At 45.9% G+C, this 20,495-nt stretch overlaps 1 protein-coding gene across 6 annotated transcripts in view; it reads left to right on the forward strand.

The window, feature by feature from the left end:
• KCNN3 (potassium calcium-activated channel subfamily N member 3) overlaps positions 1 to 20,495 on the forward strand; it is a 163,549-nt gene that overhangs the window by 88,228 nt on the left and 54,826 nt on the right. For all 6 annotated transcript variants that reach the window (XM_054460262.2, XM_063659627.1, XM_063659669.1 and 3 more), the window contains one exon: positions 9,548 to 9,966. In XM_054460262.2, coding sequence (XP_054316237.1) covers positions 9,548 to 9,966 — 419 coding nt within the window. The remainder of the gene's footprint in view (positions 1 to 9,547; positions 9,967 to 20,495) is intronic.

Below are 20,495 nucleotides of genomic sequence, written 5' to 3' on the forward strand. Positions count from 1 at the left end.
TCTCATTTCCTTTGCCCTGTCTTATTCTCTTCCTGGCAGGCATCACGCTCTAAAATTAAATGGTTTACCTGTTTAATATCTGTTTTCCTCCCCTGAAATGTAAGCTCTGTAGGGACAGGGGCCTTGTCTACTTGTCTTGCTATATCCCTAGAGCTTACCAAGGACTGTCACATAATGGGGGCTCAACTCATACTCAATGAATGAATGAGTGAATAAGCTGATCAGGGCAAAGCTCCATGCCTGTGCATCGAGCACCTCTTGAACCAGACCCCAAACACTTGATTTCCAGCATCACACCTTTTCTCTCCTTACAACTAGAGACCAGCTGGTCCATCCAAAGGATTTCCAATCAAAGGGTTCTATGGAGAGCATGAGGTCCACTACAGAGATCTAGGCTGGAGGAGGAGGTGAATGAGTTGATCTCTGAATGTTCTTCTCTACCCTTTCAACTACAACAGCTCTGAATTTGTCTGTTTCCCATGTTGGGCATACATGAAAAATCTTATAAAAGAAATGGCCCCACAGCCCAGAGAAAATGGAAAACCACAAATTGCATCCAAGTCTTCACATTACACTGAGGAATCTGAGGTCCAGAGACTTGCCACACACAGGTGGCCAGAGATGGGATGCTCTATCCCTAGTGGTGACGTGGTCAGGGATCAAGAAATTCCTGCTATGTGAGTAAAAAATAATGGCTCCCTCAAATGCCATAACTTGGTTTTCTTTCTCTGAGAACTGAGGATGGGGGAAAGGATTTATGATCACCACTAGTCTCTGTTAGTCCCAAGCAAACTTCAGTCTCCATAACCCCCATGAGTGGTCATTATACACTGCAAGAGACAAAAAGTGAGCTCTGGCGAGGCACTCAGGAGAAGCCTATCCTGGCCGGACAAAAGAGCCACTGTGGGACATCACACATGACCCAGGGAGTGGGATGGTTTCCGATGAGGACAATTTCTTCTTAGACACAGAGCAGGGTAGCGTGGACCCCAACGCCCTAAACATCTTGTTTATGGTAGAATCATAGACTTCCTTGACAAGGCCTGTTCACTGGCTGGCCTCTTTTACAGCCACCTCTTTTCTACCTTTGCTTCCCAACTCCCACCTTCCTCCCTTTCTTCCTCTAGTTCCATGGAGCATTTGCTGACTGGTAATTTTACCAACCATTGCTGTAAACCCAGAAGTTCATTTCATCACTGGCAATCAGCTCCTGTCCTCAGGGAAACCTAATTAGGTACTACAGGATTTTTGATGTTGCTTCCATGGTAACCCCTGTAGTAATGGTGTACATGCAGAATATATGCTCCAGGGTGTTTAAATTTATGTATGTATATATATAAAATATAAAATATATTATATATATAAATAATATATCTTAAGAAAATCTGTAATTTTTTTCCTCTTGGTTTGTTTCTGTGTATGTTTTTTTAAATGATGGAAATTTTTCCTGAAGTTCTTTTCCCCACAGAGAGGGAACAGTACACAAAAAGGCTTTTTCCATTTTCTCTCCTTTAATTTAGAGAAATTCACAGTTGTGCAAGAGTGAAAGTTTTTCAGGTTGGTCAGAAAGTGTCTAAGCAGGAATACGCTCTCCTGCCTGATAGCTGAGAACATTTTAATGACAGATTTTGCTTAAATAAAAAATCAGAAAGGTCTCAAGGCTTTCAAAATAGAATGAGGGGAAAAACGAGTGAATCCGATGAATCGACTCTAAACTTATCCTAAAAAAAAAAAAAAGAAAAGAAAAAAGGCAAGCTTCCCTGCGTGCCTACCCCTCTGCAGGAAATGTGGGGAGGCCTCGCAAGTCTGAAGCTCGGGCTGTGCCATGTGGCTGCTGGAGGCACTGGGTAGTGTCCTTGTCTCCTTGTCCAGGCAGCCTGTCCCAGGCCCTGCAGAGACTGCAGCTGAACGGCCCTGTCCTGAGGTGGCCAGATAGCTTTCAGCGTTGGCCTTGTGGTGAGCTGGCGATGACATCTTTGCTTGGTGAGACACTCTAACCATGGAAAGCTCAGACCTGGACTCCCTGAGGTGCAGGTGACAAGGGAGAGGGCCTGTGACACACCCACAGCTGAAAGCCAAGGGCTTCTGAAGAATCCCTGAATAACTGAAAGTGCTTTCTGTACTACCCCTCGCTGGCCGTCCAAAGATGGAATGCCATGCTGATCTCTTTGTTAGCTGCCAGCGAATCCATTTACCCTCAGCATTTGCCAACAAGGTCCACTGTTCCCAGACTCCCTGCTGTTTTTCTCCAGCAGCCCCCCCCATTAATTCCGTTTTGCCCTTGTTCCCTGATTCAGTCTACCAGCTGACTTCCTCACATCTGAGAAAACACTTTGTCTGCAAAACAACTAAACTGCTTGCAAAATAACTTTTTAAATGCTCTGAGTTATTCTTTGATATCTCAAATGATGTGTCCATGGGGGGAGTGGGGATGGGGGAATGGCCATCAAGGAATGGCCCTTGACCCTGATCTCCTCCCCATCCAGTCACCCAGTTACTTGAGAAAGACTGGCCGGCAAATATAACTGAGTGGAGTGGGAAGGTGGGGACAGGTGAGGGTTCCTTCTAGGGGCTGTGGCATAAGAATCTAAAAGGAAAATGTTGGGCACGGTAGGCACATGACCTGGCTTTTCTAATATGTGCTAAATATAAGAATTAGTTTTGTTATATGTTAGTTTTGTTGCATAAGAAAGCACCTCAAAACATAATGGCTTAAAATAATAATTTAGGTCATGTTTCTGTGGGTCAGTCATTTGGGCTGGGCTCAGCTTGGTGGTTCTTCTGCTGGTCTCACCTTGGGTGAGCTTCTGTCATGCAGCTGGTCTAGGACGGCTTCTGATGGCTGGCAGCTGGTACTGGCTGCAGGCTGGGGTGAAAGGGATAGTGAGGCCATGTGTCTATAGTGAGCTTCATGGTGCTGACATTTTTCAAACCTCTGCTGTATCACACTTTTTAATGTTCCACTGGCCAAAGCAAGGTACACGGCTAAGTTCAGACTAAAGGGATTGAGAAATAGGCTGTACTGGCCGGGTGTGGTGGCTTATACGTGTAATCCCAGCACTTTGGGAGGCCGAGGTGGGTGGATCACTGGAGGTCAGGAGATCGAGACCAGCCTGGCCAACATGGTGAAACCCTATCTCTACTAAAAATAAAAAATTAGCCAAGTGTGGTTGTGGGTGCCTGTTGTCCCGGTTACTTGGGAGGCTGAGGCAGGAGAATCGCTTGAACCCGGGAGGCAGATGGTGCCATTGCACTCTAGCCTGGGTGACAAGAGTGAAACTCTGTCTCAGAAAAAAAAAAAAAAAAAAAAGAGAGAGAGAGAAATAGGCTGTACTTCTTGATTGCAAGACAGGCAGAGTCACATGTACAGGAGTAAGTGAATGGGATGGGAGGAATTTGTGGCCATTTCTGCAAGCTGCCCCCTCTGGTGTGTCTGATGCATGCCTTCCGGGCACTGCTGAAGCCCTATCTAGCCCAAGAAGCTTTTCAAATTGCATCCAAATCATGCATGTCTTTTGCTAGAACTACTTGAGATTGTGAACTGATTCATAGGACATGTGTTTGATTCATATTTATATACCCACAGTGGCCTAACCTTGTTGATTCTTAATAATTATTATATTGAACTTGAGTTGAGTTAGTTCTCCTTTTTCTCTAATTACAAGCTCCTTAAAGGAAAGTTTGGAATCACTGTTGCATAAAATCTCCCTCCCAGAGCTCTCAGAATTATACTAACGGCTGAAAATCCTGCAAGTTCTCAGAACCACCAGTTAAGTGGTAGAGGGATTAGGCCTAGAGCCACCTCTGGACAGAGCAACTATCTGAGGAAAGAGTAGAACTTTCAGGAAACCAGAGACTGTGGTACTGACACATTGCATCTTCAGGTCAGTCACACCCTCAATGAGTGAAATCACTTTTTTAGGCTTAGGAGGCAGAAAGAGTCAGTGACTCGGAGAATGTGGCTTTCTTTTCCCCATTCAGGGAAGCCAGCGTAGAAGGAGCAAACCTATGCCTCATCAGGAAGAGACTCGTTTGTCAGCCCTGGGCCTCTGTGGCTTCTCCTGCTCTGGAACAGCCCAGAACAGACCACTTGAGGGCCCACAGTGCTCCCTGCCCCATGCCACACTCTGTCCACCTCACTTCAGCACTTTTCCAGAATCCGTCAGAGGCCAACAGTCAAGCTGGTCTAGAATCAGGGCTGGATGACTGAGACTAAGCCCTAGGGGAGGATAGTCCTTTGTGGAGCCACACACACACTCCCCAAGCCCCTCTGATCCAGCGCTACTCAAGATCCTGGTTCCAGACTTGCTCTAGAACTTTCTAAGGCTTGGAGGTCACCTGGGACAGTTTATTCCAGGTTGAACCACCCTTTGGGAATAAGAGGGTGTCCCTTCCCATGGTGTGAGATGAATTGTCAAGTCCTTTGTGAGTCACAGGCTTAGGAATGGATTTTCAACAGGAATTTCCATTCTGGGTGGTTAACAAGGGCCACAGGCAATCTGTCCTTTTCTTCATATGACACAGTCATCCGCCTACACACCCCTTTATTCACCAAAATTCTACTGACTGCCCACTCTGTGCCAGGCAACGTCTCAGGCATGGGAGTGGGGTGAGATGAGCCAGGCATGGTTCCTGTCCCTGGAGAGCTCAGGTGCACTGAGAACACAGATGAGGCAGGAGGTGCCAGCAAGAGGGTCTGTGCAGAACCACAGAATGATGGCTTCTTAGAGCAGGAGGTACCTTGGGGATTGTCTAGTCTATTCCCTCATTCCTCAGAGGAGGAAGCTGAGCCCAAGAGAGGGAAGATTAGTCCAGGGGCGAGCAGTAAGTGGGAGTTATTAATTCACTAAACAAGCATTTATTGAACACCTAGCTAAGATCTGGGCTAGGCTCTGGAGATGCCACAGGGAACAAGGAAGACACAGCGCTTGTCTCTTCGGAGCTCCAACTGTGACTGGTGGGGGGGTCCCAACCCTGGTTACATTTTAGACTCACCTGGGAGCCTTAAGAACACCCGTGCCAGGGCTCCACCCCCAGAGATTCTGATTACTTGGCCTGGGGTGGGCCTGGACCTGGGCATGGGTATTTTTGAACAAGCCCTCCAAGTCATTCTAATGTGTGATGCAAGCAGGTTGAGAACCATGTCTAAGGGGAGAGACAGCAAAACCTCACAAATGCAAATCAATAATTGAGATTGTGCTTTGTTAGGAATGAACGGGATGCAGAGTGAGGAAACGGCAGGGTGGGGTATCTGCTACTTGCTCTGAATCGGGAGGGAGCGAGGCCACACTTGGAGAGCTGTGATTCCAAGGGTCAGAAGGAAGGAAGCATAGAGTGTCCTCACGTAGGACAGCAATGGGACCTTCTGGGACACGTCCCACCCTGCAGATGCAGAAAACCTTGCAGTGGAGCCCTGTCTAGCAGAGGCTTTTAACCTGCAGCCTGAAAACTCTCCCCCACGCCCTACTCAAAATACCCCCTCTTTACACACACTGTTTACCAGTGCCCCCAGGCCAGCCAGCTTAATAATCCCTCACATTTTTTAGAGCAGTTAGTAAAGCACTGTCCAACTTTTTATCTGTATTATTGGATCCTAACACTAACCCCAGGAGGCAGGCAGGGCCAAGGTCAGTGTTCCCCTGTTGGAGATGTGGAAACAAGCTCGGAGAAGTCACGCACGGCCTGAGATCACATGGCTAATACCTGGATGTGGGGGACTTCAGGCTAGCTCTCCCACCTCCAGCTCCACTACCCCATGTGGCCCCCACCTTCCCTGCACCAGCAAGCCACAACCGAGGCAGGGCACCTGAGAGGCAGCTGGGGACCAGCACCCTCGCGTCACGCTGGGCAGAGCTGCCGGTGCATTCTCCCCTTCAGCTCTGACGGTTTATAATCCCACTCCTCATCAGGCAATCAAAGGAATCTGTTACTCGTTGCTTCCATTCCTGCCCAGAGTGAACCCAGTTACTATAGTAACCAGATGCGATTCTTTATTACAGAGTAGATGGTTTTAATTTTGTATTTGAAGAGTTTGGCCAGGCAGTCACGTTGCCATGGCTTGGCCTGTCGGGCGGCAGTTAGAAGCAGAGGGAACCCTTTGAGCAGCCATTAGGGCTTTCTAATTGCTGGGGGAAACCTATGTCTGGAAAAACCCAGGCTCAGCTGCACTGGGGAAGGAGGAGGGTGAGTCTCCAGCTGGTGCTGTGCTGGGTACTGTCTCCTGTTCAGAGATGACAGCTCCCTGATTAGAGCTACCAGGTGAGCCTCTCAGCCAGTTGCTCCCATAGTGCCCTGTAGTTTCCCTTCAGGATTCTCATGGGTGGGTGGGTGGGGGGCTGCTCAGAGGGCCATCAGCACATGTTTGTTGAATGAATGAACAAATTATCCTTTGTAGTTTATTAAACCCTTTCAATCCATTGTCTCCTCTGCTCTCCATTATGGCTCTGTAAGGGTACAGAGCAGGGAGAAAGAGAAACTGAGGCTTGGCAAGGTAAGAGACTTGCCTCCTAGTGCTGTCTCCCCTGCCCATGCCTCTCAGGGCCCATGAATTGCCTGGAATGTTCCTCTTGCTGCAGAAACATATCACAGGTAGATGCTAAAAGCAAGGCAAGCATCGCCCACCCACCCCACACCAGGCCTGGTACCATAGGTCCTCTCCTGGGTCCTCGGTTCCTGCTGAACTGTAAGGAAGGCAGCAAACTGGGGAGAGAAAGCTGCTTGGTGACTAACTTTGAAACAGAGCAGAAGCTTCCTTTGGCCCAGACCATCAAGGAGACAGTTGAATGGACAGAATAAAGGGTTCCTCATTCCCTGATCTCCCTGTGCAAGGGAGGAAAGGAAGGCTTCACTCGGCTTTCAGCCAGCCCCCGCAAATCCACGCTGATCCAGTCTCTCTGTTACTCTTTCTGTGCTGAGGGTGTATTTCCAGGTTAAATAAAACCTCCATCCAACCCTGGCCCCAACATTAATTTCTCCTAACCCAGCCTAGTTTCTTCCGGCCTTGCAGCTCAGGCCTTTCCTGGATGCATGCATGGCCTGCTCTCCCGGCCAGGAGGTGCTGATGCTGGTACCCTTCATGCATGCATGGCCTGCTCTCCCGGCCAGGAGGTGCTAATGCTGGTACCCTTCATCCTGAGCTCATGTTAGGCCACAGGACCCTGCTTGCTCCTCCTTAAAGGCAATCATAACCAGCTTTGGAGAGCAGCAGCTTTCTGTGGCTGTTGGTGGAGCAGGCAGCATATGAGGCTGGAGTCTTGAGTGGGATGTGTTTGTGGATGAGCTGGGACAGGCAACAGCCAGATCTGCTGGAGGGCCAAGGGCCCAGTAAAGAGAGGGCATAGTGTGTTGATAAACACTCCACTACCTCCCAGAAGTGAGATGCCTCCACAGGAGGCCCACACCGAACATATGTCCGGATCTCAGACCTCACCCTCCAAGAATCAAATCATCAGAGCTGGATAAGACCTTAGAGGCTTCTCCTTTCAGTCTCAGATGAAGACAGAGGTCCCAGAGGGGAAGGATGTGAAGTCCCTTTCACGGTCATCAAATATGGTGGGGCTCCACAGTGGGACTTACCAGAAGACAAAGGCTGGACACACAGCAGGTGCTCAGTCAATTCTTATGAGAACAGCCATCCTCATGAGGTGACAGCAGGAAGCATCTTTGTGAAAGGTTGGGGCTAGAAGGAAGCTTAGACATCACTGAGCCCAACTGTCATTTTACAGAAAGACTGAGACCAGATCCATTAATAATGCTACAAATAAGAATAGCTAATAGTTACATAGCGTGCTGGGTGCTACGCAGGATTCCATGCATGTTGCATATACGAACCCACTGCAGCCTCATAGCGACCTCTATGCAGCAGCTATTATCATCATCCCCAGATGAGGTAACTGAGGCACAGGGTGGTTCGGTAACTTGCCCAGGATCACGGAGCCAGTAGTGTTAGGATCAGGCAGTCTGGCTCCAGAGTCCGTGCCGTGAACACTTCACTGCACTGTCTGAGAACACAGTGCTGCCAGCAAACACTTGCTGCTCCCTTCTCTGAGTGGGGAGAAGGAATCTGTGCCAGCCCTTGTGAGTTCACTCATGCAGGAAACATGACTTTTTCATCTTTACATCCCCTTACAGGGCTCAGCTCAGGTCTGCCAGGGGCTCAGGGATGTGTTTCTAATACAAATGAGTTGATCTTTCTCACCATCGTGAAACAGCCAATTTGGCACCTGTGTGCTGGAAGGGACCTTGGGAAGTGGCTCAACATAGAACACTTACGGTCAGCAAAAAGGAGGGGGTGGTTCCCACACACCAAGCAATTCTCCAATGGACACTGGCTGAGCGTCCTGCAATATAACTCAACCCTGATTGTCCGCCTGGAGTTAGTGTTGGCTCCCACAGGTTGAGGGCTCAGTCCCGCCACATTGACCCCACTTCCGATGTCAGTCACCAGCCCCAGGTTGTTTTATCTGAGCCTCTGACCAAGTGGTTGAACCCCCATCAGGGGTTCCCAGGATACCCTTCTCAGGTTTTCATCAATTTTCTAGAGCAGCTCACAGAACTCAGGGAAACACATTTACTGGTTTATTATAAAGGACCTTACAAAGGATTCAGATGAGCAGCCATATGGGAGCGAAGCAAAGGGCAGGGCGCATGGGAAGGGGTGGAGCTTCCATGACCTCTCTGGGCACGCAACCCTCCATGTGTCCAGGGACCGCCATGTGTGCAGCTATCTGGAAGCTCATCGAAACACAAAGAGGGGAGTGACAGACACTGAGGGTGGAGAGTGGGAGGGAGAGGATCCGAAAAAATAACTATTGGGTACTGTACCCAATAGTACCTGGGTGACGAAATCATCTATACAACAAATCTCTGTAACATGAGTTTAACTGTATCGCAAACCTGCACATGTACCCCTGAACCTAAAATAAAAGTTAAAAAACAAAACAAAACACTGTCTTTTTGGGATTTTATGGAGGTTTCATTACACAGACATAATTGATGACATCATTGACCATTGGTGATCAACTCAACCTTCGGGCCCCTCTTCCTTCCCAGGAGGTGGTGGGGTGGGGCTGAAAGTTCCAACCCTCTCATCACCAGATTGGTTCCCCTGACAACCAGCGCCCATCCTGAGGCCACCCTGGATCCCCACCCCGACCCCAGCCACTAGTCATCTCATTAGCATACAAAAGACACTTATCACTTTGGAAATTCCTAGGGTTTTAGGAACTGTGCCTAACCAGGATAAAGACCAAATATATTATTTCTTATTATAAATCACTATATCTCAGGAAGCGATTTGCAGAGGAGGAAAGTGAGGCCAAGAGAGTCAAAGTGTCTTAGCCAGGGCCTCCCAGGTAGACTGAATCCAGGTCTCCCTACTCCCCATCCAGGGCTCTTGCCACATAGCAAGGCCCCTAAAGAGCATGCTGAGGTGGTCAGGCTGACCTGAGCCCAGCAGCCCGCCCCAGCCTGTCCCACCTATCCTGCATGGACCCTGCTGTGGGCTTCCTGGTCCTGGCCACACTAATGGACTTTCTGCTCCCACCAGCTCTTCGTGATTGACAATGGCGCGGATGACTGGCGGATAGCCATGACCTACGAGCGCATCCTCTACATCAGCCTGGAGATGCTGGTGTGCGCCATCCACCCCATTCCTGGCGAGTACAAGTTCTTCTGGACGGCACGCCTGGCCTTCTCCTACACACCCTCCCGGGCGGAGGCCGATGTGGACATCATCCTGTCTATCCCCATGTTCCTGCGCCTGTACCTGATCGCCCGAGTCATGTTGCTGCACAGCAAGCTCTTCACCGATGCCTCATCCCGCAGCATCGGGGCCCTCAACAAGATCAACTTCAACACCCGCTTTGTCATGAAGACGCTCATGACCATCTGCCCTGGCACTGTGCTGCTCGTGTTCAGCATCTCTCTGTGGATCATTGCTGCCTGGACCGTCCGTGTCTGTGAAAGGTATTCCATCTGGGGCCTTCTGAGTACAGAGCCTGTGCTGGGACAGGGAAGGGAGCAGGAGCAGGGGTGCCAGGAAGTATGTGGTCTGATGGAGGAGACAGGCATGTACCCAGACACCTGAAAGGAGACAATGGGAAAGAAGGGAGTGCTGAGTTGGGGTTGAGTATGAACTAGAATTGCAGCATTGGAACCAAGGTAAGGTGGGAAAAAGGCACAGAATTTTCCTGATTTTCTGTTCCTTCTTTGCAAACCAATATATCAAAGCATTCTAGTTACATCAGTAACTCACATATAACACAGTGCAATTTATTCCTCTTGGGTATTAATAATGCTTATTAGCATTTTAAAGGCTCTGAGAGGTCCTGAAGTAATGAAAGCATTTATTTTTGTTTAGTTCAGCCTTTCTCAATTGTGTTTGCCCACAAATCCTTTTGATTATAAAGCACTATTGGTACCTTGCTACCTAAAGTTTGGTTCACAGACCAGCAGCATTGGCATCACTGGGAACTTGTTAGAACTCCCAGAATCTCAGGCCTTAGCCCGGAATGGCTGAGTCAGAATTTGCATTTAACAAGGTCACCTGGTGATTCATATGCACCTTAGTTTGAGAAGCACTGTACTGATGGAACATGCTTTGGGAAACGTTGTTTTAGGAGGCTGGTGGTTGGGAGTCATTCAGAGAAGCTACTCATGGGAGAGAAGGAGATGTGGCCTGACAGAGATCCAGGGCTGTAGAACAAAATGCCAACTCCTTGGAACAGCCATCATCAAGGCTCAAGGGCAGGACTGAGGCCACCTCCTTCTACCACCCTCGAGCTGCCTTTAATGACTCTTCTCCTTGCAAGGGGTCCTGGATATTCATTTTATTTATTTATTTATTTATTTATTTATTTATTTATTTATTTATTTGAGATGGAGTCTTGCTCTCTCGCCCAGGCTGGAGTGCAGTGGCATAGTCTCTGCCAACTGCAACCTCTGCCTCCTGGGTTCAAGCAATTCTCCTGCCTCAGCCTCCCATGTAGCTGGGATTACAGGCATGCGCCACCATACCAGGCTAATTTTTGTGTTTTTAGTAGAGATGGGGTTTCACCATGTTGGCCAGGCTGGTCTTGAACTCCTGGCTTCAAGTGATCCTCCTACCTTGGCCTCCCAAAATTCTGGGATTACAGGTGTGAGCCACTGCACCCAGCCCTGGATATTCATTTTAATCTATTTGACATGTGGAATCTAAATCTAAGTTAGAAACCGTGATTCTGCCCCTAAGTAGCTGTGAGACCTAGGGCAAGTTACTTAACCTCTCTGGGCTACAGTTTCCTCATTTTAAAATGAGGATCACTTGAGATAGAATGAAGCTATGTTTGCTTGAGATAGATTATTTTTATTATGTTGGGAGGTATGGTGAAGCATCCTGTGTAATTTACACAGATCCTGGTAGTCGCCCTTAATTTGTCAACGCTTACAATTATATTGCCAAATCTTCCATGCACCAGTGTCCTAGCAGAGATCAAACAAGACAAAGAAGTCTGGAGAGGAGTTAGCCTTAACACACCCTATATGGGTGCCTTGAACCATATCTCCTACCTATTTTTGAGACGTTCTGTTTGCAGACATTTCTTTCAGCATTTTGGCCAGCAGACACACGGTCAAACAGAGGGCATTCTGCTGCCGCAGAACAAGGGTTCAGGCTCCAGGATGCAGGTTCAGGCTCTGAGAGCCAGTGCAGTGTTGGAAGACCTTTCTCACACACAGAGCCCCAGGGACACACCATGCTCACCTATTCAGAACCTCGCCATTACTCAGCAGCTGACATTGCAACATCTGCTCTGAGTGGGACCACACTGCACAGGGCTTCATGAGCCTTCTCCGGTAAGCAGACACTCTTCCCCCAATGGAGAAAGCATGTGCTTGGGTTCCGACCCCAAACTCCTCATGGTACTGTTAGGTGAGCAACATTGTGCTGGTCGCTTCACCTCTCTGGACCTCAATTTTCTCATCTGAAAGCTGGATACAGGATTTACTGTTAGAGTCAAACAAGGTGTATATATGCACTGTGTACTGCAATCCAATGATGGTGAAAATTAATAATAATAGTGCAGATCCCTTGATAACTCTTGGGAATTTTGTGCTGCCTTCTTATAATTAGAACAGCCCAACTCGTACCATATATTGGCCTATACTCTTCCTGTTTTCCTTTCTAAATGATGGAAGCCATGTTGTCTATTAACATAGTAATCGAATTTGCGTAGCCCTTTAAGCTATTTGAAGTCTTTCACTTCCTCAGATGCTCTCTGGCATGTATTTCAGATGGCTGAACTTGCAACAAAGTACCTGCAAGTGAGTTTCATAGTTTATTGAACCTATCACAAGAAGGAGTGACTATTATTCACTGGAAAATAAGCTTGTTTTAAAGAATGTAGTTTGCAGAGTACTTAGATGATGCACCTTATTTGATATTGCATGGCCTTCCATAGCTTCCAAGCTGAGGCTGGGTTAGTCTGGTCCCTGGTGGGCCACTGGGTCTCTCTCTCTTTCTCTGCAGACATGGGTCACAAGCCCCCGCTAAGACCAAGGCACAGAGGAACAATGAGCAAATCGGAAATTCTCTGAAAGTTCCCTTCTGTTGCGAAAAGGCCATTTGACCAAAGACTTAGGTATAACATGAGGTGTATTAAAGCATGGTGGATGTTATTGTTGCACCCCTGTGCTAGTTCTGTGTAAAATCCATATGTCATCCTAGCTTGCCCTCACAATAGATCTATGAGAGAGGTAACTTGTCTGAGGGAAGGAGAGCCCGGGTCCTGGAGGGGCATCTGGGTGAAGCAACACGTCATCCACTACATGGATGTGTTTGAATTGGACATGAAGGCTCATGGGAGAGTTGAGGAAACTGATAGAAAGTAACTGGCCCGAGGTCACAGAGCTATTAATAGTAAGCGTGGAGCCAAAATCTGAACTGGTTTCTGACTCTGAACTTCCATGTGTGTGTCACCAACCCAGGCTGAATCCTGCACATACGAGGAAATCATGGCCTCTACTCTACTGGCAACTTTCCCAATCTCAGAGTCTTAAGGCCACTGAGACTGACATGTGAATCCCAGTCTTGCGCTGTTTTCTCTGCCTCCGCTGCCTATGGTCTTGACCATGTTATCATACTAGCCTCCCGGGCTGCCTTCATGTCCAATTCAAACACATCCATGTAGTGGATGACATGTTGCTTCACCCGGATGCCCCTGCAGGACCCGGGCTCTCCTTCCCTTAGCTGGGGTTGTGACTGAGTCTCTCTCTTCAGGTCAGGCCCCTTGCCTGGGGGCAGCAAGCTCCCAAGGGGATTTGTCAGTGTGGGAGTTCAAAGGCCCAACCCCGTTTGCTTCTAGTAGGACACTCAGCCAGGCTCCAGGGTCCCTGAGGGATCGCCTAAGGCCTCTGTTACCACTGCATCCGGGAGCTTCCTCTATACCCCAGAGGTATTGATCCTGAGAGCAGCCCCAATAAAACTCCCACCCCTAAATCTCAGCATCTCACAGACTGTTTCCCAGGAATCTACCCTATTAATATATTGTTTCCGCAACAGGCAAAGCACTTCTCTTACCAAGACTAAGCACTATTTTTAGAATCAAGCTTAAATGATCATTGTCTTTCCCAATGTGAAATAATAAGTAAGATTGGCAGAGGCCTTCAGCCAGGACTTATTCAGCCAGAGACTGGACAGAAGCTGGAAGCAGGGGAAGCTTTGGGGAACTGAAGCATCAGACCAGGGTAGTGTGGACAAGATGCCTTGATCTCTCTCAGCCTGATCTAATGATGATTCTATCACCTTAGGCATCAGAGAGGGTAAGTGACTTGTCCAGGGTCACACAGCAGCATGACTGGTTCTAGAAAAATCCACAGCTGCTGATGCCCAGAGCCTGTTCACATTCCAGGTAGCTTTCATCAGCCTGGACTTATCTCTAGTTGTATACACACACTTCTGAAGTTGCTATGGAAATCTCTCTACAGCAAGACGTATTTTAAAAGACAGTTCTCATATCTTGGGTTGGTTTTTATGTGACAACAAAGGTTTTTCATATTTCCCCCTCCCAAGGAGAGAGAGTGGGATCGTATTTACTCAGAACAGCCGTGCCATGGAGAGGGCAGCGCCTGGTTGCTGGGAGGGCAGTGACAACAGTGGGCTTGTTTTCCTTGGCCCCTGGAGAGGCATTACATCATGGGTTCCAAGGCCTGACAGTTGTGGCACTCTGCATTCTCTGAGATTCTCCTGGCTGCCTGCCCACCTCCCACAGGCCTCTCAGGGAGGAACCTCCTGATTATACACTGTCAAGTGCCAAGCAGCCTTACTGGTGGAGAGACCATCTGAGGCCCCGGGTCCTCACTGCGGCAGCAGGTTGGAGAAGCCAGCCTTCCTAGCGTGCCTTGAGCAGTGGCCTGCCAGCTCGCCTTCGTATGTTTATCTCCTTGGGAGGAGCAACAAGGCCTCCCATAACATTGATGAAGTGGGGTGAGCCTTGCTATCACAGCCCTGCTTTATAAATGACCTTCCTGTCCTCTTGAGTGGATTCCCTTCGGACCCTTTGGACCCTTCACTTTGGTCCCTCCTGAGGCTCCAAATTCTGCATCAGGCTGTCTTAGTGTCCCAGGCTTTCCAGTCTGTCAACAGGTTTTTGATTGTGCTGGTTAACTTTTGGCATACTGATATTTTCATGAGAAATTTTATTCTGGAGATCTGGCTCCTAAAGCAGGAGAAAAACAATTTGTGGCCCGTTCTTTCTCTCATTAAAAGAGCCACCACTCCCATTATAAGGAGATAAAAATAGGCTTCCTTCCTGTACTCTCTTCTGCCCCTGCCTTAGACACCCAGGCCTGCACTTGCCAGCAGCAGGAAGCAAGACCACAGCTCTCTCCTCCTCCCATCTCCTTCCCACAACCTCCTACCCCCTCCAAGAAGGGGTCCTTCCACTCCAAGAAAACAGTAGGAATGGCCAGGCGTGGTGGCTCACACCTGTAATCCCAGCACTTTGGGAGGCCGAGGCGGGTGGATCACGAGGTCAGGAGATCGAGACCATCCTGGCTAACATGGTGAAACCCCTGTCTCTACTAAAAATACAAAAAAATTAGCCGGGCGTGGTGGCACGCACCTGTAGTCCCAGCTACTCGGGAGGCTGGGAGAATGGCATGAACCCGGGAGGCGGAGCTTGCAGTGAGCCGAGATCGCGCCACTGCACTCCAGCCTTGGCGAGAGAGCGAGACTCCATCTCAAAAAAAAAAAAAAAACCCCAAAAACAAAACAGTAGGAAGGTGGTCATTACAGGGATGAAGCACCCTACATGGGGTTGATGGAAGCCTGCAAGCTAAACCCTGTAGGCTGAGCAGAACTGAGCAGAACCTGGGAACAGTGGGGCCAGGCACTGTGGTTCCTCATTGATTGCTTTGGTTTGAGTTATAACCTCCAATGTGGGGCACACGCACAGTGATCCATGGGACTATTGGAAGAAGTGGTCAGAACTTCTACATATATATATATTAAGCCTGGCTAGTATTTAATAAATGGATAGAGAGCAATACATGTCTGTAATTTATAATAAATATATGTATAATGGAGGAGGGCACGCTCAAAAAATTTTTAATTGATAGGAGCCCATGATTTTAAAAGTCTGCAAATCACTGGTTTATGATATCAGAGGACTAGTTAGAGAGGATAGGAAAGTTAGCCTACCACATGGGATGAAGCCTGCTAGACCCAGGAACCCTGCCCTCTAGCTGGAGAAGTGAGAAGTTAGCCTCCTGTAGGGAAGGAGCAGCCTGTAGCAATCCCCTGCTGGTGCCAGGCCGAGAGATGGATGGCTGGGGAGGGGGAAGGTGGGGAGGCGACAGGGATCCTGCTGGAGGCCTTTGAGAAAAACCTGCAGCATTAAGGAAGAGGAAAATAATCCTGAAGATTCTTGAAAAATGTTTAATTATGAAAAACAAAAAGCAACATTAGAAGAGTCTTGGGTGGCCAGGCGCAGTGGCTCACGCCTGTAATCTCAACATTTTGGGAGGTCAAAGCAGGTGGATCACTTGAGGTCAGGAGTTTGAGACCAGCCTGACCAACATAGCAAAAACCCATCTCTGCAAAAAAAAAAAAAAAAAAAAAAATTAGCTGGGAGTGGTGGTGCATCTGTAGACTCAGGAGGCTGAGGTGGGGCGATCACCTAACCTGGGAGGTCAAGAGTGCAGTAAGCAGAGATTGCGCCACTGCACTCCAGCCTGGGTGACAGAGTGAGACCCTGTCTCAAAAAAAAAAAAAAAAAAAAAAAAGGGAAAAAGAAAGAAGAGTCTTGGGCATCTCTAATAGGGTGCCAGAATATATATGATCCTTATGATAGAGAAGAGTGGGCAGATGTGAAATGAAAATGTATCTGGTTCACATAAGCACAGAGTTCCAGAAAACTAAAATTGTTTTAGCAAAAAGAAAATCCACATTGATGGCACTACATTTTTTAAAATGTGAAATGTGGAGACAAACTTAAAAAATTTAAAGCTCTCTCAGAATGCAGAAGAGATAAGAGAAAGGATGAATAGGACAGAACTGGAGGCTGTAGGATCCAGGTGAAATCTAAGAATTAGAGTTATTTCAGAGGAAGAAACGATAATAATTTGGATAAAAGCATAATCAGAAATATACACAAAGTAAACATTTTCAGAATTGGCCTAGGTAAGGGGATGTTGTGTGTGGGGATGGTAGATCAGAGTAGGCAGATCGAAACGGATTCTTCTTTTCCAGTTAGAAGGTGGGGGACAGGAGGAGCCACCCCTAGACATACCCCGATACATTCTTTTTCTGGAAAATTTATTGAATCATAAGGTGAAACAATCCTAAAGGCACACAGGCATCCCAGAGCTGACTCTCCCTCAGGAACCCTAAATTCAGAGTCATTAGAACAGTTCCACAGCATTTTAAATTTGGATCCACCCTGTCATTTGAATGAGGCAAACAAAGGGGAACAAAAGTCATTCTTGGAGTTTTCTGGGCTCAGAAGGTAAACCACCTACACTTTTAGGGGGAACTCGTTTGCCAGTTGACCAAAGAATGAATCACAATTAAGATCTTAATAATGAAATGTTGTAAAGAAAGACAGGTAGACATTGGTTCACACAGGCAAACATGAAATCAAGACTAAACTTATGCATGGTTGCAAAACTCCAAATTCTAATGTCAAAGAAAAAGTAGATTCTGGAAAGAGTAGATGTATGAAATTAAAGCAATAATTCAATAATAATTAGAGGGTTGCAAATCCTCAGATTAAAAATTTGAGAGGAGAAAGCTAGAAGGGATTAGTAAAAGCATGCCAGATGCATTGTCTTACGTAGAGGAGAATTTTAAAATAAAGCCCTATTACTCAGTTTTAGCAATCAGAGAAATATATTTTTTAAAAACCTAAAGGAACCACAGGCAAAATTTTATAAGTATAACAAGAATAACAATAGCATCAGCCATATATTGTTTCATTTAATCCATACCATAGTTCTATGAGATTGTGTCTCCATTCTGTATATGAGGATGTTGAGACACAGAGAGGTTGAGCGATGTGCCTCAGGCCACAGAGCCAGCAGACTTGAGACTCCAACACCAGCCTGACAGCCTTTTCCCTACCCTGAAAACGTATACCTCCCATGCCACATCAGAGCCCACACAGCTAAGACAGAAAAAATAAAGGAAGCAGGAAGGAAGAATTTCAATACAAAGTATGAAAGAAGATCAGAGGAAAACAAACTTAAAATTTATAACAATCAACATAATTGTGTTTACCTCCTTGTTAAAAGTAAATGTCTCTTAGATGAGATTTAAAAGCAAAATTTAATTGCATGCAATTTACAAAAGAAGTACCTAGAACAGAAGGACCCAAAAATAAATGAAAAGCAAAGATTTATTAGGTAAGTACAAATCAGATGGCAAATGAATAGAAATTCTCATTTAAACCAAGATGAATTCAAAACAGAAATCACTAAATTGTCCAAATTTAATATGGATAAAAGTGCTATATACAGTAAAACTGTGAATTTTATACAAAAAATGAGATTGATAATCTGAATTTTTAAATGTTTAAATTAATTGAGCACTTTGTAGCCTATAAACAAACATCTTCTTTTTAAGCATCCAGGGAGCACTTTAAAAAATCGATCAACTTCTTGGTCACACATTTCAAAACATCAGAAAAATTGCTCGGGCTGTATTCTCTGACCACAAGCCCATAAAACTCCAATTAAAGGACAACTTTTTGGTGGGACTTTTAAAGCAATCTCCTCAATTACAACAGAGAATTCAAAACTACCATTAAGGCTATTAGAAAATTACAACAATGACGACCCTGTATGTAAAAACTCAGGATGTGACCAAAGGTGTACTCAGATGAAAAATATCCTTAAAGTTTTTCAGGCATAATGGTGTGCACTGATAGCCCCAGCTACTTGGGAGGCTGAGGTGGGAGGATTTCTTGAGCCTAGGAATTCAAGCCACTAGTGGACTATGATTGTGCCTGTGGATAGCCACTGCCTCAGCCTGGGCAACATAGGGAGACCCCATTTTTAATAATAAAAACAGAAGAAAATGAACAGAGAAAATAACTGAATCCATTAGAAGAACAAAACAAACCTCAGGAGGGAAGATTAAGTTTATAACAAAGGCAAAGATAGGAATTAATGAATTTAAAAACCAGAAAAACATAATTTATAAATCCAAAATATGCCAACTTCTAAAATATAAATTTAATTGAGAAGAAAGAAAACACAAAATTAGAAATTTTAATGGAGAATAACTACTGATTCTTAGGATGTTTTAATGAATAAGTGAGAATAGCTTAGCTTTTTTTGAAAGAGAAGACCATTGAGGGGGCTTTCTCTACTAGATATTAAAATGTATTGTAAAACTAAAAGTAATTAAGTCCCTCTGGCATTACTAAAAAATCAATAATGACAGATCAATGAAACCTAATGGAAAACACTGAAATAAACCCTACTATGTTAGAACCCAATATACGAGAAAGAAAACCAACTGGGAAGCAATAGATTATTCAATAAATGGTAATGGGGAAATTGGAAGCTTGGATGAAAAATCAAATTGGAACCCTAGCTCTCACCAGCCACCAAAATAAATTCCAGGTGGATCAAAAAGTCAGATGTAAAAGAAGAAACCATGAACAAGCTCCAGAAAACAAAGTGAGCCCTGAGAGAAGAAAGAACTGTTAAGCGTAAAATCTCAGAAGAAACATGAAGGAGAAAACTGGTATGTTTGATTACATCATACACACAATTTTAGATTTCAGTCCTTCAAAAAATATGAACTTATTTAAAGAGCAAATGTTACGCTAAAAAAAGTATTTGCAGCAAACATGACAAGAGGTAAATATCCCTATTACACAAAGCAGTCTTAGAAACTAATCAGAAGAACTCATCTCCCCAGTGAAAAAAATAGGCTGAAGATAGGGCTAACTACAAAGGAAGAAATACAAAAAGCCAATAAAATAAAACACACAACACATATTCAGTCCCGCTAATCAAAGAACTGCAAATTATAACTACAAGGAGAATTACTTTTTCCCCTCTGGAGTTGACAAAATTTTAAATAAATATAACTCAGTGCTGGAGAATCTTCTTCTTGTTGGCGGTGGGGGGGATGGGGTTGTCTTATGCTGAGGGCAAGAAGGAAATTAGACCACCTTTCTGGAAAACCATTTAACAATTTGTCACAGGAGCCTTGAGTTTGTAACTTTGATCCAGGAATTCTCTTTCTAGGAAGCTATTTTAATAGAATAATCAATTTACATCAAACCTGTTCTGCATGGTGCAGTTTATAATAGAAAAGAATGAGAAACCAAGTAAACATCTAGGATTTAAATGGTTAAAGAAGTATGGCACATCCATATGATGGGTAGTTAGCAAGAATTTTAAAAAGTCAAATCAACGTGTTTGTATTCGTTTTTGTTTGTTTGTTTGTTTGTTTCTTCGTTGTTTGTTTTTGATGCGGAGTCTCGTTCTGTCGCCCGGGCTGGAGTGCAGTGGCGCCATCTCGGCTCACTGCAGCCACCACCTCCCGGGTTCAAGCAATTATCTTGCCTCAGCCTCCCGAGCAGCTGAAATTACAGGCACCTGCCACAACGCCTGGCTAAGTTTTTGTATTTTTAGTAGAGACGGAGTTTCTCCATATTGGCCAGGCTGGTCTTGAACTCCTGACCTCAAGTGATCCACCTGCCTCGGCCTCTCAAAGTGTTGGGATTACAGGCGTGAGCCACCGCATCCGGTCTAAAAATCAACCTTTTGAAAATTACAGTAAGGTAGGAAAACATTCATGATGTAATATTTGAAAAAGGAGCATACAAAATAGCATTATGTAGGATATTACCGATTTATAGATAGATGCAGAAATACTTGGAAAATACATAGAAACATTAAGTTGATTTCTTTGTGTTACATGTAATATTTATTTATTTATGAGATACAGTCTCGCTCTGTCGTCCGGGCTGTAGTGCAGTGGTGCAATCTCGGCTCACTGCAAC

Source organism: Pongo pygmaeus, chromosome 1 (assembly GCF_028885625.2).
Source record: "Pongo pygmaeus isolate AG05252 chromosome 1, NHGRI_mPonPyg2-v2.0_pri, whole genome shotgun sequence".
Taxonomy (NCBI): domain Eukaryota; kingdom Metazoa; phylum Chordata; class Mammalia; order Primates; family Hominidae; genus Pongo; species Pongo pygmaeus.